Source organism: Syzygium oleosum, unplaced genomic scaffold (genome assembly GCF_021117445.2).
Source record: "Syzygium oleosum isolate NSW1041296 unplaced genomic scaffold, Sole_v2.1 Sole_v2.03, whole genome shotgun sequence".
NCBI lineage: Eukaryota > Viridiplantae > Streptophyta > Magnoliopsida > Myrtales > Myrtaceae > Syzygium > Syzygium oleosum.
This window is the reverse complement of record NW_026607487.1, coordinates 5,420,500-5,444,682: the sequence shown is the minus strand read 5'-3', so window position 1 is coordinate 5,444,682 and position 24,183 is coordinate 5,420,500. Positions and strand designations below refer to the sequence as shown.

The following is a 24,183-nucleotide window of genomic DNA, read 5'->3' as shown; positions in this document are numbered from 1 at the left end:
AATGGCTACCCTTTGCATTTTTCCGCTATTTTTCGAACTAATTCTTCTTTTTTTTTTTGTCAAACGACCTAATTCTTCAAGATGGGAAAGATGATCGGAATTTTTTACTCCAAGAGCATGAAATGTGAACAAAGTTATACGAGCATCTCCTGACAACTCTTTGAGACTATATGGTTACGAGTCATGACAATGATGTTGCTTCCCTTCGCTCCCGATTGAAAAGGCTCCAAGAGGATAGTCCAGCTTCCATATTTCTTGTTCCAAATATTGTCTAAAACGACAAGAAACTTCTTCACCGAAAGGTTTTCCTGGAGCTTATCTTGAAGCCAAATCAAGTCTTTACCTTCACAGGATAAATGGTTGTTGGCTGTCTCTAGGATTTTCTTTGTAATAGCAAGCACGTCGAAATCATCGGAAATGCATGCCCATGCTTTGGCATCAAAATAGCTGGTGACTTTAGCATCATTGTAGACTTGCTGAGCTAGAGCCGTCTTCCTAACAACCCCATCCTTACTATGGAATCACTTTTAGATCTGCACATGTTCTATCGTCTTCTTCTCCGGTCAATAATTCGAGGATCGCCCTTTTTCATCCTCCCTACTAACGAGCTCAGGCAAGTACATGGTGGGAAGTGGCTTATCCTGTTGGCAGTATGCTAATCGATTCATGCTATTGTCTTTCAGGCCCATAGTATCCTTCTCAGTGATGATATCCTCTAATCTGCAATCCATCTCTTCTATCTTGGATCTCATTTTGCGGTCGAACATAAATGCTCCCGAGTTCAATCTGAAGCAACAACTCGGAAGAAGGAAATGCACCTTGCTAGTGCTGGGTTCTACCTGGGACTTGTTTTCTGCGGGTTCTATAGCGAACTCATCAAGCAAGTCTTCGATGTCATAGGCCAAGTTCCCAAGATCTTCAAGCCACGACTTCCCCCTGGGATCGCCGGTCAGTTACCTGTCCTTTACATCATCGAGGACCTAGTTGATCCTGATCAGCATCGTCTTCCATTTCTTCAGCAGCGTATTGATCCCCACACGCCGCGCAAAGTTGAGCAGCTCACGAGAGGCCAACCTCTCGAACGGCACCCGAAGAAAGGCACCAAGAAAGAGCTCTGCGATGGGCATGGCTTGGTACGTGAGCGGCAGAGGATTAACCAAGAGTGCCCAGATGGTTCAAAACAAAGTGTACAGAGCGAAAAGGAAACAGAAGTTCTTACTCCCATGACAACAGCATCAGATGATTCCATGTAACACAATAAATGAACGCATTGAATTGGAAGTTACAAGTTGATTGTTTAACAAGTGTCTAGGAACATGTGATAACATAATTCTTTTTGAAAAATGATTAGACGAAAATTAGCACTAAATTCATCCCTAAATGGCTCCTAATATCCCGAGAAGAACAAAGGGACGAAATCATCCAAATTGTACGTGCCCCCTCCCTCCCGCTATTAACCTCTATTTTGTTTTTTTTTTTTCCTTCTCGTAATAATGGCATACAAGGGATCTACTTCTTTTTCTAAAAGTTATAAAGTTGTGCTGATTACACTGAAGCAAAGTGTGTGATCAACAAAGCTAAATATGCCAGTATATAATTAAAGTACTGGGTAAACATACCAGCTTTACAATTTGGTTTGTCATGTGACGTAGGATACTCAACATGACAACAATAGCGACAAATCGACGAATCTGAGTTCAAACAACAGACAACGATTGAGATAACAATTGAGTTATTGCAACATAGGTGGATCCACTACGGCTGCAAAACATCCCTATCGGGACACATATCAAAAGAAAAAATTGTCCAAAAAGTCCTAAATTTATTGTACTTCTATCAATTCAATTCTAAACATTTCAATTTTGTCAATTGAATCCTAAACCTTTTCACATTTTATCAATTGAGTCAATCCAGCCAATTTTGATAGAACATTGTTATCGTGAACTCTAACGCTGACGCAGACAATTTTTAATAATATTTTAATATTTTTTATTATTTTTTCTATTCTTTCTTTCTTTCTTTCTTTCTTCTTCCTTTTACCAGTGGGCAAGCCTCGCCCAAGTAAGGGCGAGTGCCGGCGAGGGCGAGGGTCGACCTCGCCAGATCTAACTTGGGCAAGGCCACCTTGGCTTGGGGCAACTCAGTTTTTTTTAAGGCTCGATGGTTGCTTGTGCAAGTTGGTTGGAGGATGAGTTGTCGAGCTCACCGAGATCTAGAGGCTCGGCCATGGCCACCGTGAGTTTCGAACTGATTTTGGGCTGTCTGTCTTCAATAGCCTCAAGGCCCCAATTCTGTGATTATGCCAAGCTCAACACAGCCTCGAGCCACCCACCCTAGCCGTCCACGTCGGGATAGTGCGTTGCCCCTCCTCCAGCCGTCGAAGCCGCCGTTCACCCCTCCATCTCTACCCTTCACTTGTCCCTATCTCTGTCTGCGCGTGCTTTGCTTAGTCACCTTACAGTGCATTAGTTGGTCATGGCTGTCGATATTGCCAAGATCTCGATGGCCACAAGCTTGACGAGCATAGAGGAGGAGTGTTGAGCTAGCCGAGAGGGGTTCGACGGTGGCGAAGCGACAGTGTCGTGCAGTGGAGGTTGTGATCGAGACTGGATTGGTGGCCGATCCTTGTCGGGGGCTCAGGTGAGGCCAAACCACTCAACCATCGCCTGATAGGAAGAAAAAAAAGAAAAAAGAAAAAAATTTGAAAAATATTAAAATATTATTAAAAATTGTCCACGTTAGCGCCTGTCATGCCACGTAGGACAGTCAGCATCCACGTCAGTGATTTCTAGCTAAAATTGGCCAGATGGACTTAATTGGCAAAATGTGAAATGGTTTAAGATTCAATAAGTAAAATTGCAAGGTTTATGACTGAATTGGCAAAAGCGTAATAGGTTTATGACTTTTTGGACAATTTTCCCCATATCAAAATGACAAGATGGGCCTTGAATGGTCAATGATACATGGGTTAATACCATGAAAAATCTCAAACTGATACACATGTGACAAATTTATCCTAAACTAATTTTTTTACCATCAAAAATCCCAAACCGGTACACTTGTGACAAATTTACCCCAAACTAATTTTTTGATCACTAAAAACCCCAAACCGATATATTTGTGACAAATTCACCCTCCGTTAGTTTTCGTTAAATTTGATTAATACCACGAAAAATCACAAAGCGGTATACCTGTGACAAACGGAGGGTAAAACCTTAAACCAGTTCACCCGTCAACTACCACGTGCCATCTAACTCGGAAATTTGAGGGTGAAATTTAACGAAAATTAATAGAGAGTAAATTTATCACAAGTGTACCGGTTTGGAGTTTTTGGTGGTCAAAAAATTAGTTTGGGATAAATTTATCACGGGTGTACCAGTTTGGGATTTTTCATTATATTAACCCATAATACATAATTAAAACAAGAATATAGGGCATTGTATGATTTATATGCTTGGAAGAGGTTGATTTGAGGCCAGCATTGTGGAGGCAGACTCGCAAGTAATTATTTCTCTGCTTTGGAAACCAACTTCATCGCTTCATTTTAGTGACACGCTCATTTCTCAAGTTGAAAGTATGCTCAAGTATTTTCAACAGGTCAAGATGCTCCATAATTTTAAGGAGGGAAATGCATGTGCTAATTGGCTAGCAAATTGGGTTATCCAACCTAACAATGCATGTGATAATTATGTATAAGATAGGCCGCTAATAGGTTTACTTCCTTTGTTGTGAGGGGATCAGATTGGATCATATTTTATTAGGAGAATAACAATGTAATTTTCGGATTTTGCCCCTAGTCTTACCAAATGATTCTGCCCCTAGTCTTACCCAAAAAATAAAAATTGGAAAACTAAACTATGTGTCAAATTTCTCTTAAATGTTGTATATGATTCATTTGTTTAAAGGTCAGTTTACAATCTGTTATATCACTTGATATGTCATTCTACTTGACTGTTCTTAACATTATCTTGCTTAGTCATCTCTATTAAATGGAAAGCTTCGGCTAACATCATTGACGATAGTCCTGACAAATCCACTCACTGTTCTGACTTTTGATCAATTTGATGCTCTGATCCTTCATTTTTTCCGTAGAATAAATAGTTTAGACTTGAACATATTCTTTGCGTTCTCGATGTGGGATAGGTTATAGCAAGATCAATCATCCTTCAAAAACAAAATTGAACTTGCAAATATTCATGGAATTTTCACTTCAATCAAATGCTATTCTATTGAGCATTAGTTTATTAAGACAATCAAACGCAACCACAGAAATTAGGTAGTTTAGGTCGTGAGTTCGAAAAGATGGCTTGATGATAGGAACACTATTAAAATGTCATCATTCTTTCAAAGTTTTAATATCAAATATTACATCTTTAAAATCTTTATAATTTCTTGAAACTATCGTACTGAATGGGACTAGATTGAATATGATTTACGATGGTGATCTAGATCTCTCATTTTATTCTGGAGTTCTTTTTTACAGAACATTTTATTATTAAGTCGAGTTCAAAAATATTGGTAATCTAGTAGATCGAATTCTCGATAGGAAAATGCTAATCAAGTTCATAATTAGATAGTATCCACGAATCATACTCAACAAATCTCTCTCTCATGCCAAACATAGTATATGACTGCTATATAGCATAGCTTTAGGATCAAGCCAGTACACACCTTTGCCCCTCTTTCACCGAACATGTTTGGAAATATACGTACCCATATTTTTCTACCATGGCACACATTTCTTATCATTGCTCGTCGCTCCATCTAGACCTAGTTCCAGAAAGAAAGTCAAAAAATCTTGCTCCAAAGACAGGTGCCCAACAAAAATGGGGTGAATTCAGGAGTCTTGCGAGCATCTGTTACTTTTTTGGTCGGGGGCGCTTAGCCTAAATAAAACAGTCTACCTCATACTTCATAAGTCCATCGAACTACATGCCGGTAGCCTCCTTGTACGCTAGGCAAGCAGTTAAAGAAGCTGTTAGTCGGTTCGGTTGGGGAGAAAAGGTTTTTTGTTGCCGGAAAATCCCTCTCCGTGGATGATCGGAAAAAAGGGCCCTTGACTTTGTCTCTCTTTTGGTCTAGTAGTCCAAAACCAGGGATCCGGGAAAGGGTTCCAAACCTAACCTAGGTTGGGAAAAGCCAATCAACAAATCTCTCCAGGAAAAAAAACTCACACACACAGACACACAAAAAGAATTTTCAACCATAGAGCTACCTTTTGGCTGCTTGCGATAGTGAGATGTGCTACTTTGCTGGAAGAGAATACATGGATGTAAAGAGGCTCATGAATCATTTAAGACATGTTTATATTTAAGCCAAAAGAGTCATTTATCTTATATTTTGCTTCAAAATTCCCCCTACAATTACAATGTCCAGTTAGTGAGTAATCACCAAGTTTTTTTTATGCATAACCACCATTTTGTCTCACAATCTCACTTTTCCATTTATATATTTAAGCCGAAATTGTCATCTGTCTCACTTATTGCTTTTCAATTACCTCTTCCATTTACCTAGTGTTGTCATGCATAACCAACCTTTTTGTTTCACAATCTTACTTTTCACAAGTGTCGATATTGGTCTAATGCTAATAACTTTTCAACCCATATTCTTACGTACAGCGATGACTCTCTTATTTTTAGAATGATATCACTAAATAAATTTAAAAAATATAGTCTATAATACTATCTTAGAAGCAGTTGTGCGAGTGCGCTTATGGGAGCACCGGTATATCGTAATTATAAGACACCTCGTGAAAACTCCTACTGGGTCAAGCACGAGTATATTTTACATAAGTCACTACTCCATAAGCAGAAGGATACTAGAAGCGCTAAAAGTTGTGTACGGCATTCACTTAATGCCAAAAGTTTTTGCTGGATCAATTAAATGTCAAATCGAAGAAAAAACGATCACTTAAATACCAACGGCAAGAAATTTCGACAAAAAATAATACGTGCTTTTTATAATTAAAAATTTTATGACTTGGCATATTATTTAAAAAATCCAGTCCGCGTGGCATTTCCATGTGTACATTTCTCCCTCCTCTCCGTCCACATCATTTTTCTTTTTTTCTCTTTTTTTCTTCTCTTCTCCCTAGGTACTCGGCCACAGCTTCACAAACGCTCACCCATCACCACCCAGACCTACGAGCTGCGCCACAACCTCCGACAACCCCTCCATCTCTCTCAACCACAAAGTTGAGCTTCGGTGGCCGGATCCCGCCGAACCATTTTTCTCCATTACCTTATGGCCATAAATCTCCCCTGTTTCACTTTGTATTTCAACCGAGAGGACTCAAACTAAATGGCGTTAAAGTAGTTATTGACGATTTGGTCTGGATTTCTACTGACGTGATGTTATGAAATTGAAACCTTGCTTTAGTTTTGCATATAAGACCCTCACCTGAAATGTTCACCATGTGTTCAACGAAATGCGAAACCATATTTGCATAAATTTGTCTAAGATTCTGGATTTAGTGGCCCTCGCAGCGGCAGATGTCAGGATGGGCCAGTGGAGCAGCTTCTTCGTGGCTTGCCGGAACATGGCGGATCGAGGTGGGAGTTCACTCATCAAAGGGATTGAAGAAGAGAGGTTTGAAAAATAAGGGTTTCAAGAAACTTGATTTGTCCAAATTATGATTTATAATTTGGGGCAAACATGTTAACCGACGTCGTTTTGGGTCATTAATGCTGACTAGGCACGTCGGCGAGCTACGTAAGTCTGAGAAATTAATAAAATATGGTAACATCGAATTTTCAACAACCCATATTAGAGTTGTCACTTAAGTGATCGTTTTTTTTAATGAAAAAATGGTAGTTAAGTGATTCGAAAAAAACTTTTTGCACTAAAATTAGCATCGTACACAACTTTTGTCACTTCTAGTGTGTTTTTCTCCTAAAGTGAGTGTCGTGCATAATTTTTGGCACTAAAGTGATCGTTCTTCATGGTAAAGATGTATGATTTCTCCGCTAGCTCAAAGAAATCATCCAAATCCTCCTCTCTCTGGACGTCGGAGCCAGCAAGTCACTCGCCTACTCCACTCTTTTACGTCTCCAAGACCAGTCAGTTGATGCGATTCAAACCCTCGCCGATCGTTCTCGCTGCTTGTCGGCGATGTGCGTGAAGAAGATGAAGAAATGTCGGTTTTATTTATTGGTCTATCCCAGCTCGTCCTTTTTGTTAATTCTTTCATGAATTCACGACCCTGTTCGATTAATGAATTGGAGAGTCCGGTGCTGTTAAATCCCTGCACTGCTAAAAAATATTTGGCTGGATTAAGCTTTTAATTGCTACTACTAAAGTTTTTTTCTCGAAACATGTCGTGTTTCTAACTTCTCATTGCCTTTTGAACTGTAGTGCTGTCCAGGCCACGATGTGCTTGGGGTTTCATGATACATCCGCCCAACAATTCTTGCTTCCATCCCCCGGTGACTCTTCTTCAATCTCCTTTTTTTTTCTGATGCTATCTGGGATGAAATTAGAATTTTATGTCTTGAATGGAGAAAAATGGCATTTCTTGGTATTGCAGTGGGTGTCGCTGGTGGAGTCTCGGAGTCACTGGCTAATGTCATCATCGCTGCTAAAATGAAGGTAGGCTGCGCTGTAAACCGCACATATTTATGATCAAATTCTTCCCCCTCGAAGTTTCAAGAGTAATGTCTGTTTCGTTGTCGCAGTCAGTCTGGAACTTCTGTATGTGGTGCGTGTATCTATGCAGCGGTTTGATAGGTCTATGCTGAATGCCCATTTCCAGTCTTTGTTGAAAGCCATGTTCGCTCATGCGCTGGACAACCCTTTTTTGGGTCACTTTCAACAAAAACATGAAACAAAGAGACAAAGAAAAGGAAGAATAAAGAAAAAAAATGTATTCGGACGAGAATGCCCCCGGACGCGCACAAGGTTTGGCTATCCGGTGAAACCATACCCTTATTTGAGACTAAATTGACCACTCAAGGCTATTATTTGAAATAATGTTTATTTTAGACCCTATTTTGAGAATACAGTCTCACTTTGGGCCTTTATTTGAAATATTCCCACAATTTATTTAAATGTATGGCATGTTGCGGGATGAGGCGTCAGTGGTGGAGCTCTTTGTTCCCACTCACTGAATGATGAGTCCGAATCCCCTTTGCATAACATTTCGGACTCATTCCGAGACAAGTTGAGAGACTTTCCTTATCGCCTTGTAGAGTTTACTAGCCGTGACCGGCACGATAGGGGATGGATGGTCATTGACCTTAGTAGCCATATAAAACTAACACCACAAGTCTTAACAAAGTTAGTATATCTACATTTTTTAAATGTCGAATCGATCAGAACATATGTAATCTATCGAGTTGTACAACCAATCCCATTCACTCTATTACGAGCCTAAGAAACCAAATGCATAATAGAATTTATAAGATTTGTCCAAATTTTATGATAAATCAAGTTATTTTCCATATATTTTTTTCGATTTAACAATAAAATGATGTCTGAATCAGTTTTCACGAATCTTAATAAAAAGTAACGACTCTCATTGAACTCAAGATAGGCACCTCTCTCTCTCTCTCTCTCTCTCTCTCTCTCTCTCTCTCGGCAATAGAGGTAGCGACCACCATCGCCTCGAGCACAATGAGAGTCGCCGGGCCTTTTAAGCTCGAGAGGCGCTCGACGGGCCAATTGGGTTGCCACGTGGCGGTCACGCTGACCTCTCTCTCACATAGGGTTTTCTCAATTTCAATTCTTCCGTACTTTCACTTCCCATCAAAAAATTTTGGATCTAGCCAGCATAGTCGTGGAATGTCACTTCATTGTTATTACACATATTTCATTCTCTAAACCAACACGAAAAGAACCAAAACTATACGTGAATAATTCAATTTGGCAAAAAAAAAATTTAATCTAATTAAAAATTTGGCAATACATATACACATATATATAATATATATGAGAAACTCAATTTGAAATGAACCTTCGCTGGAATCCAACGACCGAATCAAGAAGCAAAACTCCCCGCCTCTCTCTCTCTCTCTCTCTCTCTATCTCTCCAACCCTAGCTGTCTTTCTCTCTCTGTCTCTCTCTCTGTCTGCGCGTGTTCGCCATGTTGACCTCGACTCCGAGCTCCGCCGACCCGCCGGAGGGCCCGAGGACCCGGCCCTACGACCCGTACCGGGACCTCCACGCCCCGATCAGGAGCCTCTACGACCTCCCCACCTCCCCGGAGTACCTCTTCCACGAGGAGGCCCTCAAGCCCCACCGCTCCTGGGGCGAGAACCTCCAGTACTACACCGGCTCCGGCTACCTCGCCGGCGCCCTCGCCGGCGCAGCCAAGGGCACCCTCGACGGGGTCAGGTCCGCCGAGCCCGGCGACACCCTCAAGCTCCGCGCCAACCGCGTCCTCAACGCCGGGGGCCAGGCGGGCCGGCGGCTCGGGAACTCGCTCGGAATCGTCGGGCTGATATTCGCCGGGCTGGAGAGCGGGCTGCTCCAGTGGAGGGGCACCGACGACGTGTTGAACAGCGTCGCTGCCGGGTTGGGCACGGGTATGTTGTTTTTATTGATGGTTCGAGCTCTCTCCTTTCTTTCTTGTTTTCTTGTTTTTTTTCTTTCCCGTGCTTTCAAATTTGAAATTTTTTATTGCGGAGCCTGTGTTGTATGCTTACCCGGTCGATTTTAGAACTGCTGAATCGGGTTCCCAATACGGAGGTCTTGTGTTGGTGATGATTTGTGGTATGAGCTCATGAGAATGACGAGTTTTGTTCAGTGGGGTGGTGTTTTCTGGGGCATTGGTGAATGAAATGGAGAAAATTTGCGTGTTGTAGGAGGAGGATTAGGATGCAAAACTGCAGAATTACAATTGCCTCGCGGCACCTGAGATGGGGAGAGCTTGAAATGATGCTTTTTGGTCATTAGATAGCGTAGTGGGCATGTAGAAAGCTAGTTCTCATGCACCCTAGTCGTGGAAGTTGAAGAATTAAATCCTTGTGTTGATGGGATTATAACAAAAGGGGAGCATGTGTCTTAGGTGAAATATGTATTATATGTCATTACTGGAAATCATTACTTGTTTAGAGAGATTCAAATACGCAATCACTTGTTTATTGGCATGGCTTATAGAAGTTTATCTTTTCACTTACATTGATGATCCTGATGTTTTATGGAATTTTTTTTGTGCTTGAGTGTTATGTTTTCCTCATTATTGCAGCATCATGAGATGGTGGAATTGGTTGTTTGTGACAGGTGCGCTTTATAAGGCGGCAGCAGGGCCAAGATCGGCAGCAATTGCTGGGGCAATTGGAGGGATTGCGGCGGCGGCGGCAGTTGCTGGGAAGCAGGCTGTGAAAAGATATGTGCCAATATGAGACGTGAGGAATTGCCGAATTGTTTTTAAATTATGTTTTTTCAGTTGGATTTGCGACGGTTAAATTCATAAAATCACTGGTTACATGGTGGATGTATCCAATCTGCTGACTTGGCCATTATTCATTGGTGGTGCTTACCAATCAATGGAAATTTTGGGAACTTGATTGTGACTTCGAAATGTATACTTGTTTAGTTGCCTTGAATAAATAATAACTGAAGTAAGCATCCCAGATGCATATTCTTTTGGTCTTGTGACATGAATTGAATTTCAAGAGGCTACTCATTGTTGATAAGAATGTTCTTTGGTCTTTCATATGTAACTTCGTTCGCCTATAATATACTTGAGATATCGTTCAGATGGATTTGGCAATGGTCTTGTTCCACATTTAGCAGAAACTAATCTTGAAACTATGGCCCTATATGATTACTTTGTGTTAGAATGCTCTCCTGTGATGTTATTTCAGCTGCCAATATGATTGAGTCTCATTCTTTGGGAAGGCACACTTCTGGCAATATTGAAGAGCTTGCAGCCAACCCGGATAATTTATACACGTCCTTAGAATTTACTGTTCGTGCCCTTATTTGAAGGCTTATTGTAAGGTAGGTGCATTTCTGGCAATATTGAAGAACTTGCAGCTAAACTGGATATTCATACACATCTTTAGAAGTTTCTCTCTTAAAGACGTGCTGTAAAGAGCTTGTGATGATCCATTTGTCGAAAGCTATCTTGTTTCTCTGATTTTTGTATAAATTATCAAATGTGCAGTGTAATTTGGTCTATCTTACATGATACATCATGCAGTACTACCAAATCCAAATGCACTGCCATCGCCATTCATGTTCTCATCTGCTTTCCCCTTCATCAGATTTGGACACTTATCCATTGCTCCTCGTCAACAATAATTTTTAGCCTAGTATCAAACTGAACTCTCCCTCGTCTCTCAATGCCAAACCCCATCGACAAAAAGCTAAACACTGCCTCTGCGGCCAAGCGCCAAGAGTGAGACAGCAGCCAGAGAGACGGGGGTTCTGCATCCCCCTCATGGGCGGTAGCTGTTGAACTTGTATCGAGTTGTCATCGTAACAAGCCAATTATTGCACTAAATCATGTTAGTGCTGCCATGATTTTCAATTTTTCCAAGACAGAAACGGAACCCATTGTTGGCGGAACACATAGATGAATATAAACGGAACCCTTACCAAAAAAAAAACGGAACCCATTGTTGGCGTGACTGACGCAATAAGCTTATCCATAGAACTGATTATTGGGCACTAGAAGCACGTAGGCTGAATATATGTGATCCTTTATAGATCATGCGGACTCTGTAAGTGATTCAATGGATTACGGACATCCGACCTATCGTCATCCTAGTGCATGTTCCAATTGCTAGTTGCATGGTGTAGCTTCTCTGCATAATTTTTTTCTGCTTATGGAAATAAATAGAGCACGATATCAAATGACTTTCTGTAGATGATGAATTTAGGCTTGACTCAGTTTCGTTACGCAAAAGCTTGGGCAGACCACTGCAATTTATTTCACCTAACGAACTTGCTCGGCTGATGTTATCCTTTTAACGGTCTGCATTTAATGGTTTGTCGCACATACCGCTTATCAATGACTTGTCTGGCAATATGTGGTTAATACCGCTAGCTACAACTCCTTTGAGAATTCCAGCATAAATCCAACTCCTAACAAATCTTGCTACAAAAGAATGGAACTCGATAAAAATTGCAGTCGAGCTGTAGCTCTTAATGGGGTACTTTATTAATTCACTGAGACAGTAAAGCAGCGTGACACAATTTAGACGACACCGTGAAACAAGACATAAGTTATGATTCGTGCTCAATAAGAATGGCTTCTGTCAGCCTACTATTCCAAGAAAGGCAAAGAACTGTTGTTCTACTCATGTTTAATTTCAATCTTTATGAAAAACCACGGCATTCTAAAGCAGCATTTTGAACAAATTTTACTAATACAGTCTGCTTGCTGCTCACCACACTGCACCTGCGGCCCCCAGCTCCAGCTTTTGCTGAGAAAGCTGCAAGTTCCAACTCGCTGGGATGTTAAGAATCCCATTCACATACCTCGGACTTCATTACTCCACAAGCATGCCATGCATTGTACGCTTATATAATTCCGCTTAATCAAGTGGCATTTGCCATCTTCAATCTCCCATCACAGTTCTGCAACCACATCCACGCTAAATTTATGCTATTAGCCCACTGGGGACATACAAACTGCTGCTTGAGGATACCCACATCAAAGAGAAGTCCTGCAACTAGTACGGAGTGACGCACGGGATGCCAAAAAGTATCAATAGACATAAACATGTTCAACTGCTATTTTCCCCATACTTTCCTCTTTGTTTGTTAAATCAACAAAAGGCGAATAAACATATTCTGAAACTTTTTACTTTAAGCAAAACGTATCACGTATAACTTTAAAATTTAAAGCCAAAATATGAAAATTCTGACCCGTTTCTGCCAGTTTCTTCATTCATGATCGGCTAGACATCATGAAGAATCATGGAGCAGTTTGAGGTGTCAAGTTTGCGACGATGAGCATGTTTCATGGTTTAATGTTTTGTGAAAGGCAACCTGCAAAAGCATAATGACCCAAATTTCAGATTGTATGCACGAACAATTTAAAGCCTCCGGTAAGACCATCCAACTATTGCATTGCAAAATTCAACCACCAATGTCAACACTACAGAAAATGTAGGAGACAATCAGATGCATTCTAGGCGATTAATCCTACAGGTTAGCTAATGAGAGAGGCTGTTTGTGGGGATGGAAGAATCCTATTAGAAGTTAGAATAGCTCATAAACCTGCCATCTTAGAATGGCAAGATTCATAAACTCCTAAGAATCCTAACAGTAGCAACAGAACCAATAAATAAAGTACTCCAGTAGCCTCGCCTAAACTTCTATGAAAGACTATCAGTATCAGGAATGCTGATTTCAGGCAGGATTCTCCGAAATCAAGAAAGGATTTTGATGTACAGGCCTAAATATGTGAATTATTTTGTTTCTTCTTATCAAATCAGCTCACTTCTAAACCCATGCATATATAGAGGTAACTTTTCTAAACTCAAGTAGATACTATGCTTTCTCAAGATGCTGGACATCAAGCTGTAATTTTATTGCTTTACCATACTCCCGTCTTAATATTTGTCTATTTTCACTTTGCACACTTTTCTCATTGCTTTGGGTCTCAGCATGATCCCTGGGCATTAGTACTGCACCGTATTTTGCCTTTAGTGAATCATGTTTGAGGAATCCAAAAGAGCACGAAGAACTTTTAGTGGCATACTTACAGATGTTGATGTCTTCAGCAGCTCTCTTATGGCCATTGTTGCGTAGGACGATGATGGAAGCGAGAAAGCCAGCTTTAAAGCCATATGAATTTCATCTCTGTCAGAGATGCTAGCTTCACCAATGTTCACTGAAGCATTTGCACCGTTCTCACACGTCGACGAGATCACAGAATCTAATGGATTATCGTTTCCATTGACAAAGTCCTTCCCTTCAACAAACCTGAGATGCTTAGATTTGGTAATTTTGTCTAAATCAGTCTCAGCCAGTGGTACACTAAAGTCTCTGTATCTTAGCATCTCCCTGCAGTAGAAGAAAACAGTCGCTGAGAGAAAACAATCTCAGAACGCTTATATCCAACTAACATAATATTTGAGAAAGATGGGGCCAGAAAGTAACAGGAAAAGCCAAACCACACCATTCATAGTCCATTGGTTTCTGAAAAACCCGCCTGTAACCTCCTGTCATACTGGTTATAGAGAATTCCCTATGACACACCAAAATAACTGGATCAGTGTGTAGCCCCATGACAGAAACTGCTCTTAATAGGATATTTGGTGGCTAGTGATGAAGACAATTAAAAAGTAATGAGAAATTTACTTGACATTGTGCACGCTCTCTGTCAAGCTAATGGAGTCCTGCAGGAGACATTGTTTAAGTGAGGCCCAGAAACAAAACTAACAACTTTTAGAGAATATCCAGAAATATAGAAGAAACTTTACGCGTATTGTCCTAAGCCAAGTTCCCTTTAGAAGTATTTTCTCCCACTATTATCAACAATTTTCTTTTGCGGAAAAATAAATATGAGTAATCATCATGCAGTTTAATTTTCAGCCCAACTATAGGTCTCCTAAGTCCGCTCAAGCTGTAAGGGACATTCTCATATATGACTCAATCACACACCCATCCTAAACATGTTTCTGAAATTCCAGCAGAACAGCAGGAACTCTGTCCTTTACATGCATAAAGTGCTCCATCATTAGCCAAAAGTACTTTTCCAATGTAAACTTGTGGTCTGAGGGGTCACATGGTAACTTGACCACTTTATCCCAAGCTAGGGATTGCCAATATGCAGCTGTTACCAAGTGTGTGATGGGGGCTGGGTGTCAGCTGCGGGTCCTCAGGCCCCTAGAATTTTTAATATTCACACTTAAATGCCACATATGATAGGATACAAACAAAATGCATTGAAGGATGCTCATTGAATTCCCAAGAAGCACCTGACCTTCTTCGCCAAATCATGATAAATGTCTGCAACATCATTATTAGGGTATATTACTCTTGAACTGCCACAGAAAAGGATAGACAATGTCAGATGAAATAGACGATGCCTGAGAACTTACAATGCAGGGTGTACTGTACAAGTCTTCCCTTACCCAGGCAAAGGCAGGACAATATCATCTAGTGAATATCTCCCCGAAGCAATATCCTCTGAAGTCAAAGCCTGTAAAAAGATCAGTAGCCCTCATTTTCAATCTTGAGCCTAGCATTTAACTACATATTTCAGTATCCAATTAGAAGTGGCAACAATAGACAACACTGAAAACGAGTGAGCATTTTTAGATGCAGGTGCGTTTTATTTTGCACGAGTCAGTTTCTTAAATGACTTCTGCATGCGGGTTGGCAACCCCTTAATTCCTTTGATACCACGCCATCCAACTATATATTTGCCAATGTACATGGCTAGAGAGGTTCCTTGCTTTATGGGCTATCAGAAATGCTGCGTATCAGCAGACAGTCGTGAAAGCGAAAGAACATAGCTCTGACCTTAACAAGAGGATGACCTTCCGCTCGAAGATCCATTTCAGATGTCTCATCCAAATGAACATGATCAAAGGCATCGGAGGAGTCATCATTTCCACATTCTGAAACAACTTCTGCCACATTCTCATCATCATGTCCTTCATGATGTACAATGTCCCCAACCACAACTTGGTCTGATCCTGCCACGTGGTGAAAAACAGAGCAAAATTATTGTTCTGAACCTAAGGATAACAAAAGAAAACCTAAACATGTCTTTTTGATGCGGTACTTAGCATACCACACTTCTGGGCCCTTGCACTTGCTGCATGGTTCCACAGATAACTCTGATAACTATGTACATACCTGGGGAGAAAGTCCAGTTAGCAACCGAAGGGAACACCTAACATAAGAATCCCCAGCAAGAAATATTGGGCCCTTCATGCACAACCATATGATGCTGCTTTATTGAAAGAGTCTATTTACATGTTTGGAGGTGAATTCAGAAAATGCAATGCTCCTACTTGAAATGATCGTCAAGGATAACCATGAAAACAGATTTGAAGTTACACAAAAGATTGTTTGACGATGAAAAACATTGGAAAAGATGCTTCGAGCATCTAACAGTGACAATTGACCTATAAGCTTAAGAATGTGGGCTCAGGTAAAAATGAAAATCAAAAGCCTAAACGAAGGCGTTCAAGTAGAACATAGCCTTTTATCTTGTGAGCAGCTGCCAGACTAGAGCTCAGACGGAGCAACATATGTTTCACTAACTACTTAGTACTTACATCATTCTCAAAGTCCTAGGTATAGCTTTTAATGCCTGCAAGTAGTTCCCAGGAAACTTTTTCAAGGACTGGAGCTGCAAAAGGCCAAAAAGCAAGATCATGCAGCATCATCATTAGACAAAGCGATGCAAAAATACCAACATAATAATTACATAATATGATGAGCAGACGGTGCCGGTACAGGACAGGGGAAATTGAAGGGAAGAAAATTAGTTAAAAGAACTATAAAGGACATGAAATTGCCAAGCTGGAGAAAAGAATTGAACAAAAGAGCAGTTGGCACAGCAAGAACAACTGAATGAGCGATTGCAAATTAAAAGCTTACTACAGCCCTTTCAGCAACCAGATGACGGGGCATTCGCCTCAAAGTTCCGTCAATGTCACCACTCTCCTTATAATACTCCCTTGCAATTGCTACCACATCTTTTTGTATCTAAACTAAATTAAGGGAAACAGTTGTGCTATACCAGGGAAAAAGAAATAATAAGCCCTCTGAGATCATGCAATGAACCACACAGAACATCCTTTCTCCATAAAATACTGAAATCATCATAAGGATATCCCCCTCCCTCGGATCAAGAATCATGCTCACAGCCGTTTTCCACTCTCCTCGAAGTAATGCTGCGCCAATATTATGAGTTGGCACAGAACCACTTCCAAAGCGCTGGTAAAGATAAGAAAAGTTGAATGTATTAATCACGTAGCCCAACGAAAATAATTTAGCAAATATGAAGAGCTGCACCACATAGCAATAACTTCATTTGCTAATTTATTATGCAAAATAACTCACCTTCAGTTGTGGTTAAATTATCATGCAATGCTGATATTGATAAATTGATTCAATTAGTAGAGCAACAACGACATGTCGCACATCATTATAGGCAGGAAAGCCTGCCCAAATTCAAGCCAACCTGCTCTGAACAGGATCTGGAGCAAGTCATGGAATTGGTCAAGCTCAAAGCTGGTCAAGTCCATTTCTCCTTGGCAAGCTTTCTAACCTACGATGTGGCAGCACATGTCATTATGAGCCGTTTTAGTTTTCTTATTACATCCAAATTAGCATTTCTCTTCAACCCAATAGACAAAAGTTTAAGAAATTTAAATTAATATATATTATTGTAACTTCTAAATCCAACAAATGATTGGAGACTAGTGTAGATGGTTGGGGCATCAAAGTAATTTTCAAAACTGCAAAGGTTGTCATGGTATTTTAACAAAACTTCAAGGGCGCATAGTTATCTACCTTAATAGGTATCACATCCCTAAATCACATCATTCACTGACTGAAACTAGCATCTCTTAAAGAACACTTTAGTGCTTGAGGTTACCACAAACATCTAGCATAGCCAGCCATTCTCAGGAAGTTGAAATGGACATGGGCTGTTCTGGTAGGAATAAAACATATATTGCATGACCAGATTGAAACAAGAGAGTTGCTCAAACAAAACAGGGTCAAGAATTATGGCAAGTTTACTAAATTAGCATTCTCAAAACATTACTAGTTTTATATCCAGAATTATAATTTGTTCTATAGCAGAGAGAACACCAGATCTATTTTACTACTCACAAAGTGTGAGCAAGAAAGGTGTGATCATTAACAACAGACATAAGGGCATATGCGGCCAATATTCTTGAACTAAGTGATCTACCATTTCTTGCGATGGTGAAATTGACAAGCCCTGAATGGCCAAGGTGGCACACCCTACACCATCTGTGCTCGTAAAGGTCTTAATGGACATGAACACAATGTTCTTGCTAGGACAAGAATATTTCAATTAGATTTTGCACTACTCATTAAAAAATTTAATTAATTCCCTTGTCGCTGCCAGGCAAATTCAAAGTCATGAAACTGTTTGCAATATCTGCACATGACCAGTTAAAGTTAAACCAGCGAACTTTACAAAATCATCATATAAAGGAACAAGTGGAGATAGTCAATGCCTTCACTTTGCATATCCAGAGTTTACCATCTTGGAATCCATTCCATAGGTTTTATGCAAGTTGTTTGACATTAGTTACTATAGTCTATCTCTTTGCAATTAACCCCTTTCAGATAAGATTGCTATGTATGACACACACTGAATGTTGCAGATGTCCGGTCCATAAAATTTATTCCCCTCAATTTCCTGAAGTCTTGTCTATCTCCCTTTGGGTGCTCTCATCAATTTTCATGTCCAAAATGCACGTACTTCTATCTACAATTTCTTTCTTGAGTTACTGCTACACCATAAAGTCATGATTGTTCTCCACCATAACCAGTTGTTAGATCCAGAGGGTTTGCTCGTAACAAGAAAGTTTCATCTAGCAATGTGAATTTAGGGCACAATATGAATAGAAGCTCATGTTCTTGCAGGACCATGGAAATGAGGCCTGCTTGAGAGACAAAGGATGTGAAAGGTCAAATTTGTCTCAGATACAACTTCTCCATCAACTTTATCATGCGCATTATTTTGAATACATGTCATGGGGTTAGAAAGGAAAAAGGACCAGCAATATATAGTACATTCTCGTGACAAACATAGGGGAGGAAAATATGCCAGATGCGAAGGATACGATTAGATGAACTAAATGATAGAGATAAGAAAAATCTAGAAAATACCTGCAAGCCAAAGTAGTTAATGAACCCCTGCTTTCCTAAAGCATCTGCAGCTGCTTTGATGGTATCCTCTGAATCTGCAATAACGCCGCTATGAAGAAATGCATGTTGTATTAGCATAGACTTAGACTATGAAAGGTTTAATGCAACCACACATAAAAGTGACATCATTCCTACCGTAGTGTGACTGTAAATCTATTTCCCAAGAGCTTCCCTAAAACAAGTCCATCCTTCACATAGCTGAAATGGAGCAGCTAAAAGTGTTGGATATGTCATGTATATGTATATATCCAAGACAAAGGCAGAAAGTAAATAAAATTCGCCTCACCAGAAGTCACCCACTTTAATACCGATAAGCTTTTCATTCAGAGATGCTAATTTACTTGCGGATTGCTTGAATACAGTAACCTGCAAATGCCAAAGGAAACCTAGCTCTGAATTTTGAACATCTGTCCCGTGTCTTCATAAAAACTGAACGGAATAACATATCCTAGAAGTACAATGATGCATAAGACAATCAATTGCTTGAAGAATAAGCAGTTAAGTTACTACACTCGATCTTATTTTGAAACTAGAGACATTGCCCATCCATTGCAGGGATTTTATAATTATTGAAACTGAAAAACCGCTGAAGGCAAAGTGAGAACTTTTTCATGTAGCATTTGTAGGAAATACCGAACCTCTCAATTATCAACAAGCACAATATCTTTTAAAGATCATAAGAATGGAAGATTCCAATGAAGTCAGGTAGCTGTAGTTGATTTAGAATAGTTATTCTGCATTAGTTCTCTAATACAAAATTAGTTTACAAAAGTCCATAGATTGTTTACAACACTCCCTGAACAACGACCATCATCAATATGGGGCCTAATAATATAAGATAGATTGACAGTGATTTGAAAGACCTTCTAGTTTTGTTCTTCCCAGTACTCTGAATATGATAATTACATAACAAGATGCCAAAAATATACTGCCATGCCCAGGAAATTTAATCACAGATAAAGGAACAGGTGAAGGTTGCAATACAATAGCAACTAACAGGCACAGCACTTTCAGGCTTTAAAAGTCAAACACATGTAAATATAGCATCATTCACATTGTTCAAGAGAAAAAAATATTGTTCAAGAACTTCCCTTCAATAATCCCAAATAAATAGGCAAAGGAGAGGCTTACTCCAGTATCATTTAAATATCCAGGCAGAGAGAAGAAAAAGAACTAGCGGTCTACTAAATAATAAGGCTATTCGAAAATCATGTGTGAAATGAAGGAGAAGCGCTGTTGTAGGATATGGTAATAAATAGAACCAACCTGAATTACCAGGTCTTCCCTATAACTTGGAAATTTCTAATTTTAAGCTCCAAAAGCAAGCATGAATGGGTACCTCGAGAGAACAACAATAATGATAGTTTTTGCAGGTTGCAGATATAATTCTATTGATAGGAAGAGGTACGTGAAGTATATCAATGTGCTATTCAAAAAAAATTTGCAGAATAGATGAAAGTTAGAGTCCCAGAATTAAATTACTTGGAATTTCAAGCCAAAACAGTCATTAATGTCCAGGACCACAAGAGTATATTAATTATGATTGTTTTGCAGCTAATTATTCTTTTAAAAGTTAAATACAAATATAGCGGTATATTCAGTGGTACTTCCATAAAATCTTTCAGAAATCCTAGCTGAAGGGAAAAACTGCACCAACATCAATCAAGAATCCCACATTTTTATGTAACACGGCATGACACTGACGATGACTCGTAGATTCATCTTTTTAGGGCACTTCTTGGAGAAGTTTTAGTCATCTAGAATCTCCTATTATCTAAAATGGAGATGACTTACAATTTGAAAGAAGGCCACAAGAAATTTTTTACCCATGACATAGCAGAGACACTATGAAGATTGAAATTGCTTTCAAATGACAATATAGATCAAAAATAAAATAAGGCAGAAGCATGCCTAGTATTAATTACCCTCTGAGTTGAAACAGCTCGCTTGTCCTTGGTGCCCGCAAACCCAAATGATCTCGACTGAGAGATGAGAAGATGAATCATCTTAATGGGAATGAACTCAAATAATATGATCTTGATTTTTACTAGACCTTGGAAAAAGACTGTTTTGATGATATAGGAACTTCCTTGGTGAATATAGATTTTCAGTTGCATGATCACACATGCCATGCATTAGAAATCCCAGGAGAACAGAATCTGTCACCAATGAGGCTTAGTCCACTTTTTCCAATGAAAATGATGCTACATACAAAAGCAAATCCTTTTTCAGTATAGAATCATAAGCTACCTGGGTGCCCAGCATCTTTCCTATAAGACCCAAGGCCTCCTGTGTATCCTTATTTTCCTTGAAAAGATGAAACCTGCATAACAGCGATCCTCAGTAGTTACCTAAGTTGTACTTGAGAAAATTAAAGAACAGCTAAAAGATGTTGACTGGCAAAGTTAAACAACAGATGATTCGAAGGTATCAAAGAAATATTAACAACGTGAGTCTTGTTGAAGTCTAAGTCATAAATTAGAGCATCTAAAACAGAAGTGTAGTCGCATCCTCACTTTATAAAGGACAAATAGCATTAGGTATGTTCCATCCTGACCATATCCCTAACCTGTTATTATTTCATTGCTATACACCACCTGACCTCACCTCTTCCACATGCAATGCAATTTTTCTGAGAACTATTCAAATCACTTACATATAGCTTATAGAAAATTACTGTCAATTATAGTGACAGATCACACCAACAGCTTCCACTAGTTAATATCTCTGAAGAATGGGATACTGAAGGCCACGCAGAAAGCACACTCTATGAAACTCCTACATTAGCTAGGTAACAATCAATCCACGATTTGATCATTTCTATGCTCAATCACTTATGATGTTGCAGAATTATTTTCTTTTAGGTGCTGACAATTACATCTAATCTTATGGAACATCTAATTGGTAGTAAAACATAGTCGTGAACATAAATTGTCAGAAAAATGCAATGGCGGCTCAACATTCAGAATTACCTAAGGAACTTCCCAACATGTTCAGGCCAGCTACTTGAACCTCTGCTATCAAAAGGCTTATCACCTCTTTCCTTCCGCTTCTTTGACATTTTACCCTTGGACTGACCTCCAGAACTTACTCTCACCCGAATGCACTTTGTCGAGGCATCTGGCCCATCAATCGTGTCGGTAACAAGAAATTTGAATTTCTCTTTGAAATAATTATGAATTGCCTGGAATACGCAATAAGAATTACATCAAATTTGATATGGCTATAGTCAATAATCAAATGATATTTGCTAATACTGAACCAAAACATCCAAGATCAAGATCAATATGCTCGGAAAGACCTAAAATAACTGAGCTCAGGGCCTAAAGTGAGTGACATCTGACTCGTTAAAATCACCATAACCAGAAGAACATTTGAATTTCCTCTGCTCAGAACATCAACCAGACAACTATCGGGATAAGGATTAATTTTTTGTTGCTGTTGTTGTAAAACATAAACCAGACATAGTTCCACCATTTACCTAAACCAGGCAATAAGATACTTTATTAAAACAAAACAACTAAAAAATTCCACCAAAGTGCAAGCAGCACACCGTGCGATGAATTTTGTCACTATTTGGAGAAAGAACTGTAGGCGAGAGGCTCTCTTCAGCACCAGATGTAATTCGCGCTATAAAACCTTGGAGCAGGTCGGCATCAGGTTCACCGGCAAGAGTCCTAAAAGATTCGATCTCCGCATCGTAACTTTTGTTCAGATGATCGGAAGCATTCGTCTCGTTCCCCTCCGCGATGTGAACGGGCTGTAAAAAAGCCACATCATCTTCAGACCCTCACGACGGTTAACATGAACACAACACAAAGAACCAAACTTCGCCCACAATTTACCTCGGGAGGGGCATCCAATGTGGTCAGACGAACAACATTTCCCTCCAAATCCACTTCATTGACAATGAAATCCGAATACCTGTACAAAAGTCCCACGTAGCATATGCAAAAGTCAGCAAAAAGAAAAGGGCTTTAATGAGACACAACATCCAGGAGACTGAATGGCCGAGACCCAGAATTTTTACAAAAATGGGTAGGCGAATTCACTTCGTTTCTATCGCGGAAACGACTCTACGACCACGAAAGTTTCTTGATTTCACAGATTGGAACGGAGAAGAAAACTGGGCATGGTATGAGCGCGGTTTGAGTTCGTTTTTACCGGACCTTTGCTTGAGGATGCCGCGAAAGCCAGGGAGGTTGGAGATGTAGCAGACGATGCCGACGTCGGACTCTTCTGGGGTTTTCATCGCCATGGTTGTGGGATGATCGAAGCTCCAGCCGAGTAGCAGAAGTGCCGCAACTGTTATGGGAGAGCTTTGTCACTTGACCAGTACAGTAGGGTTTTAGAGCTTAACTTTTTTTTTTCTTTTTTAGAGCTTAACTTTGGATGTTGGATTTTATAAATTTAAAAAAAAAATTGGACTGAGATCAAATAATTTCACTGTCTTTCACTTTTTTTTTTGTTTGACTTACTCTAAATTTGCGACGGGTGTATTTTACTTTTTTTAATTTACAAGACCTGAAATTTTCTCATTTCAGGTCATAATCTTCTCAAATTTGGATGATATTTTTAAATTTTGATCAAAAAGGATAAAAAAATACTTTTTGCTTTTGTTTGAATGTAAACAAATAGAGCCTGTTTACCCACCCATCGGTGGCCGCATTGGTTTGCGCTCAGTTCTTTTCACGAGAGATCCTAGGTTAAAAACTCGCCCATCGGTGATTTAAGTGGGGGGTCGTGGCGGTGGGATGCGGCGCTAGCCCCCCTCGAGGACTAGTCGGGTATCACCGCTGGTTTGAGCCCTAGCTCGCCGGCCGCGCGGACACCTCGATTATCAAAAAAAAAAAAAACAAATAGAGCATGTTTAACCTTTGAACTTTGGATTTAATGACATTAAGAAAATTACATTTATATCCCATGATACTTACCTACAAATAAAACTTTTTTCTTTAGCAAGTAGATCTTTTAATTCAACTCGGACTAGGTCATGTAGGTTCACTTATGGCGATCAATTTGCGAAAAATCTAGCATCTTTATGTTGAGGACAAGAATCAACAATGTCTTTCAAACTCGGTACTCCGTCTAGCTCATTCATGTCTACCTATCAATCCGATTTACGAGAGATCACATATACTAAATCAATACATTTAGGATAAACCTAATCGATGGGCTGATCGCTAAAGAGGGAAAATAGATGGGCCAGGACAAGCAACTAAATTATGGGTTTATCCATCGAGGCTTGCTAGCGAAGTCAATTTTATCTAGGAGTTTAATAATATTGAAGCATGGCAAGTTTAGGCAAGAACCTTTAGGCTGTAGAGTTGATTTATCTAGATCCACCAAATGATAGG

The 24,183-nt window shown here is 39.8% G+C and overlaps 2 protein-coding genes across 5 annotated transcripts; one reads left to right on the top strand and one right to left on the bottom strand.

Annotated features, from left to right (window-relative positions):
* Positions 1–8,989: 8,989 nt before the first annotated feature.
* LOC115680911 (mitochondrial import inner membrane translocase subunit TIM23-1) lies at positions 8,990–10,501 on the top strand. The gene is made up of 2 exons (XM_030604748.2): positions 8,990–9,522; positions 10,220–10,501. Exons 1-2 carry the CDS (start codon positions 9,081–9,083, stop codon positions 10,339–10,341), a joined length of 564 nt encoding a protein of 187 aa, XP_030460608.1. The 5' UTR covers positions 8,990–9,080; the 3' UTR covers positions 10,342–10,501.
* A 1,667-nt stretch (positions 10,502–12,168) lies between these two features.
* On the bottom strand, positions 12,169–23,161 carry LOC115681014 (multisubstrate pseudouridine synthase 7). 4 transcript variants are annotated; one of them, XM_056310065.1, is made up of 21 exons: positions 22,996–23,161; positions 22,672–22,750; positions 22,380–22,586; positions 21,799–22,010; positions 21,077–21,149; positions 20,752–20,808; positions 19,113–19,192; positions 18,962–19,024; positions 18,788–18,875; positions 16,750–16,852; positions 16,514–16,617; positions 16,189–16,262; positions 15,699–15,763; positions 15,425–15,600; positions 15,034–15,101; positions 14,883–14,943; positions 14,258–14,295; positions 14,076–14,144; positions 13,660–13,960; positions 12,818–12,940; positions 12,169–12,621 (listed from the first exon to the last, which is right to left on the bottom strand). In XM_056310065.1, exons 1-20 carry the CDS (start codon positions 23,082–23,084, stop codon positions 12,887–12,889), a joined length of 2,061 nt encoding a protein of 686 aa, XP_056166040.1. In that variant the 5' UTR covers positions 23,085–23,161; the 3' UTR covers positions 12,169–12,621; positions 12,818–12,886. The 4 variants fall into 4 exon arrangements, with proteins under 4 accessions (XP_056166040.1, XP_056166041.1, XP_030460727.1 ...); XM_056310066.1 differs by having other exon boundaries at positions 12,169–12,526; XM_030604867.2 differs by having other exon boundaries at positions 12,169–12,615; positions 22,996–23,160.
* Between the last annotated feature and the right edge of the window lie 1,022 nt (positions 23,162–24,183).

Excerpts from the sequence above, each read along its gene's own strand:
- LOC115681014 (XM_056310065.1), bottom strand. The coding sequence starts at position 23,084 with ATGGCGATGAAAACCCCAGAAGAGTCCGACGTCGGCATCGTCTGCTAC. Across the intron at positions 22,751-22,995 it reads CGCGGCATCCTCAAGCAAAG|GTATTCGGATTTCATTGTCA; the intron begins GTCCGGTAAAAA and ends ACTTTTGTACAG. Across the intron at positions 20,809-21,076 it reads GAAAGATGCTGGGCACCCAG|TCGAGATCATTTGGGTTTGC; the intron begins GTAGCTTATGAT and ends CTCATCTCTCAG.
- LOC115680911 (XM_030604748.2), top strand. The coding sequence starts at position 9,081 with ATGTTGACCTCGACTCCGAGCTCCGCCGACCCGCCGGAGGGCCCGAGG. Across the intron at positions 9,523-10,219 it reads CGCTGCCGGGTTGGGCACGG|GTGCGCTTTATAAGGCGGCA; the intron begins GTATGTTGTTTT and ends TGTTTGTGACAG.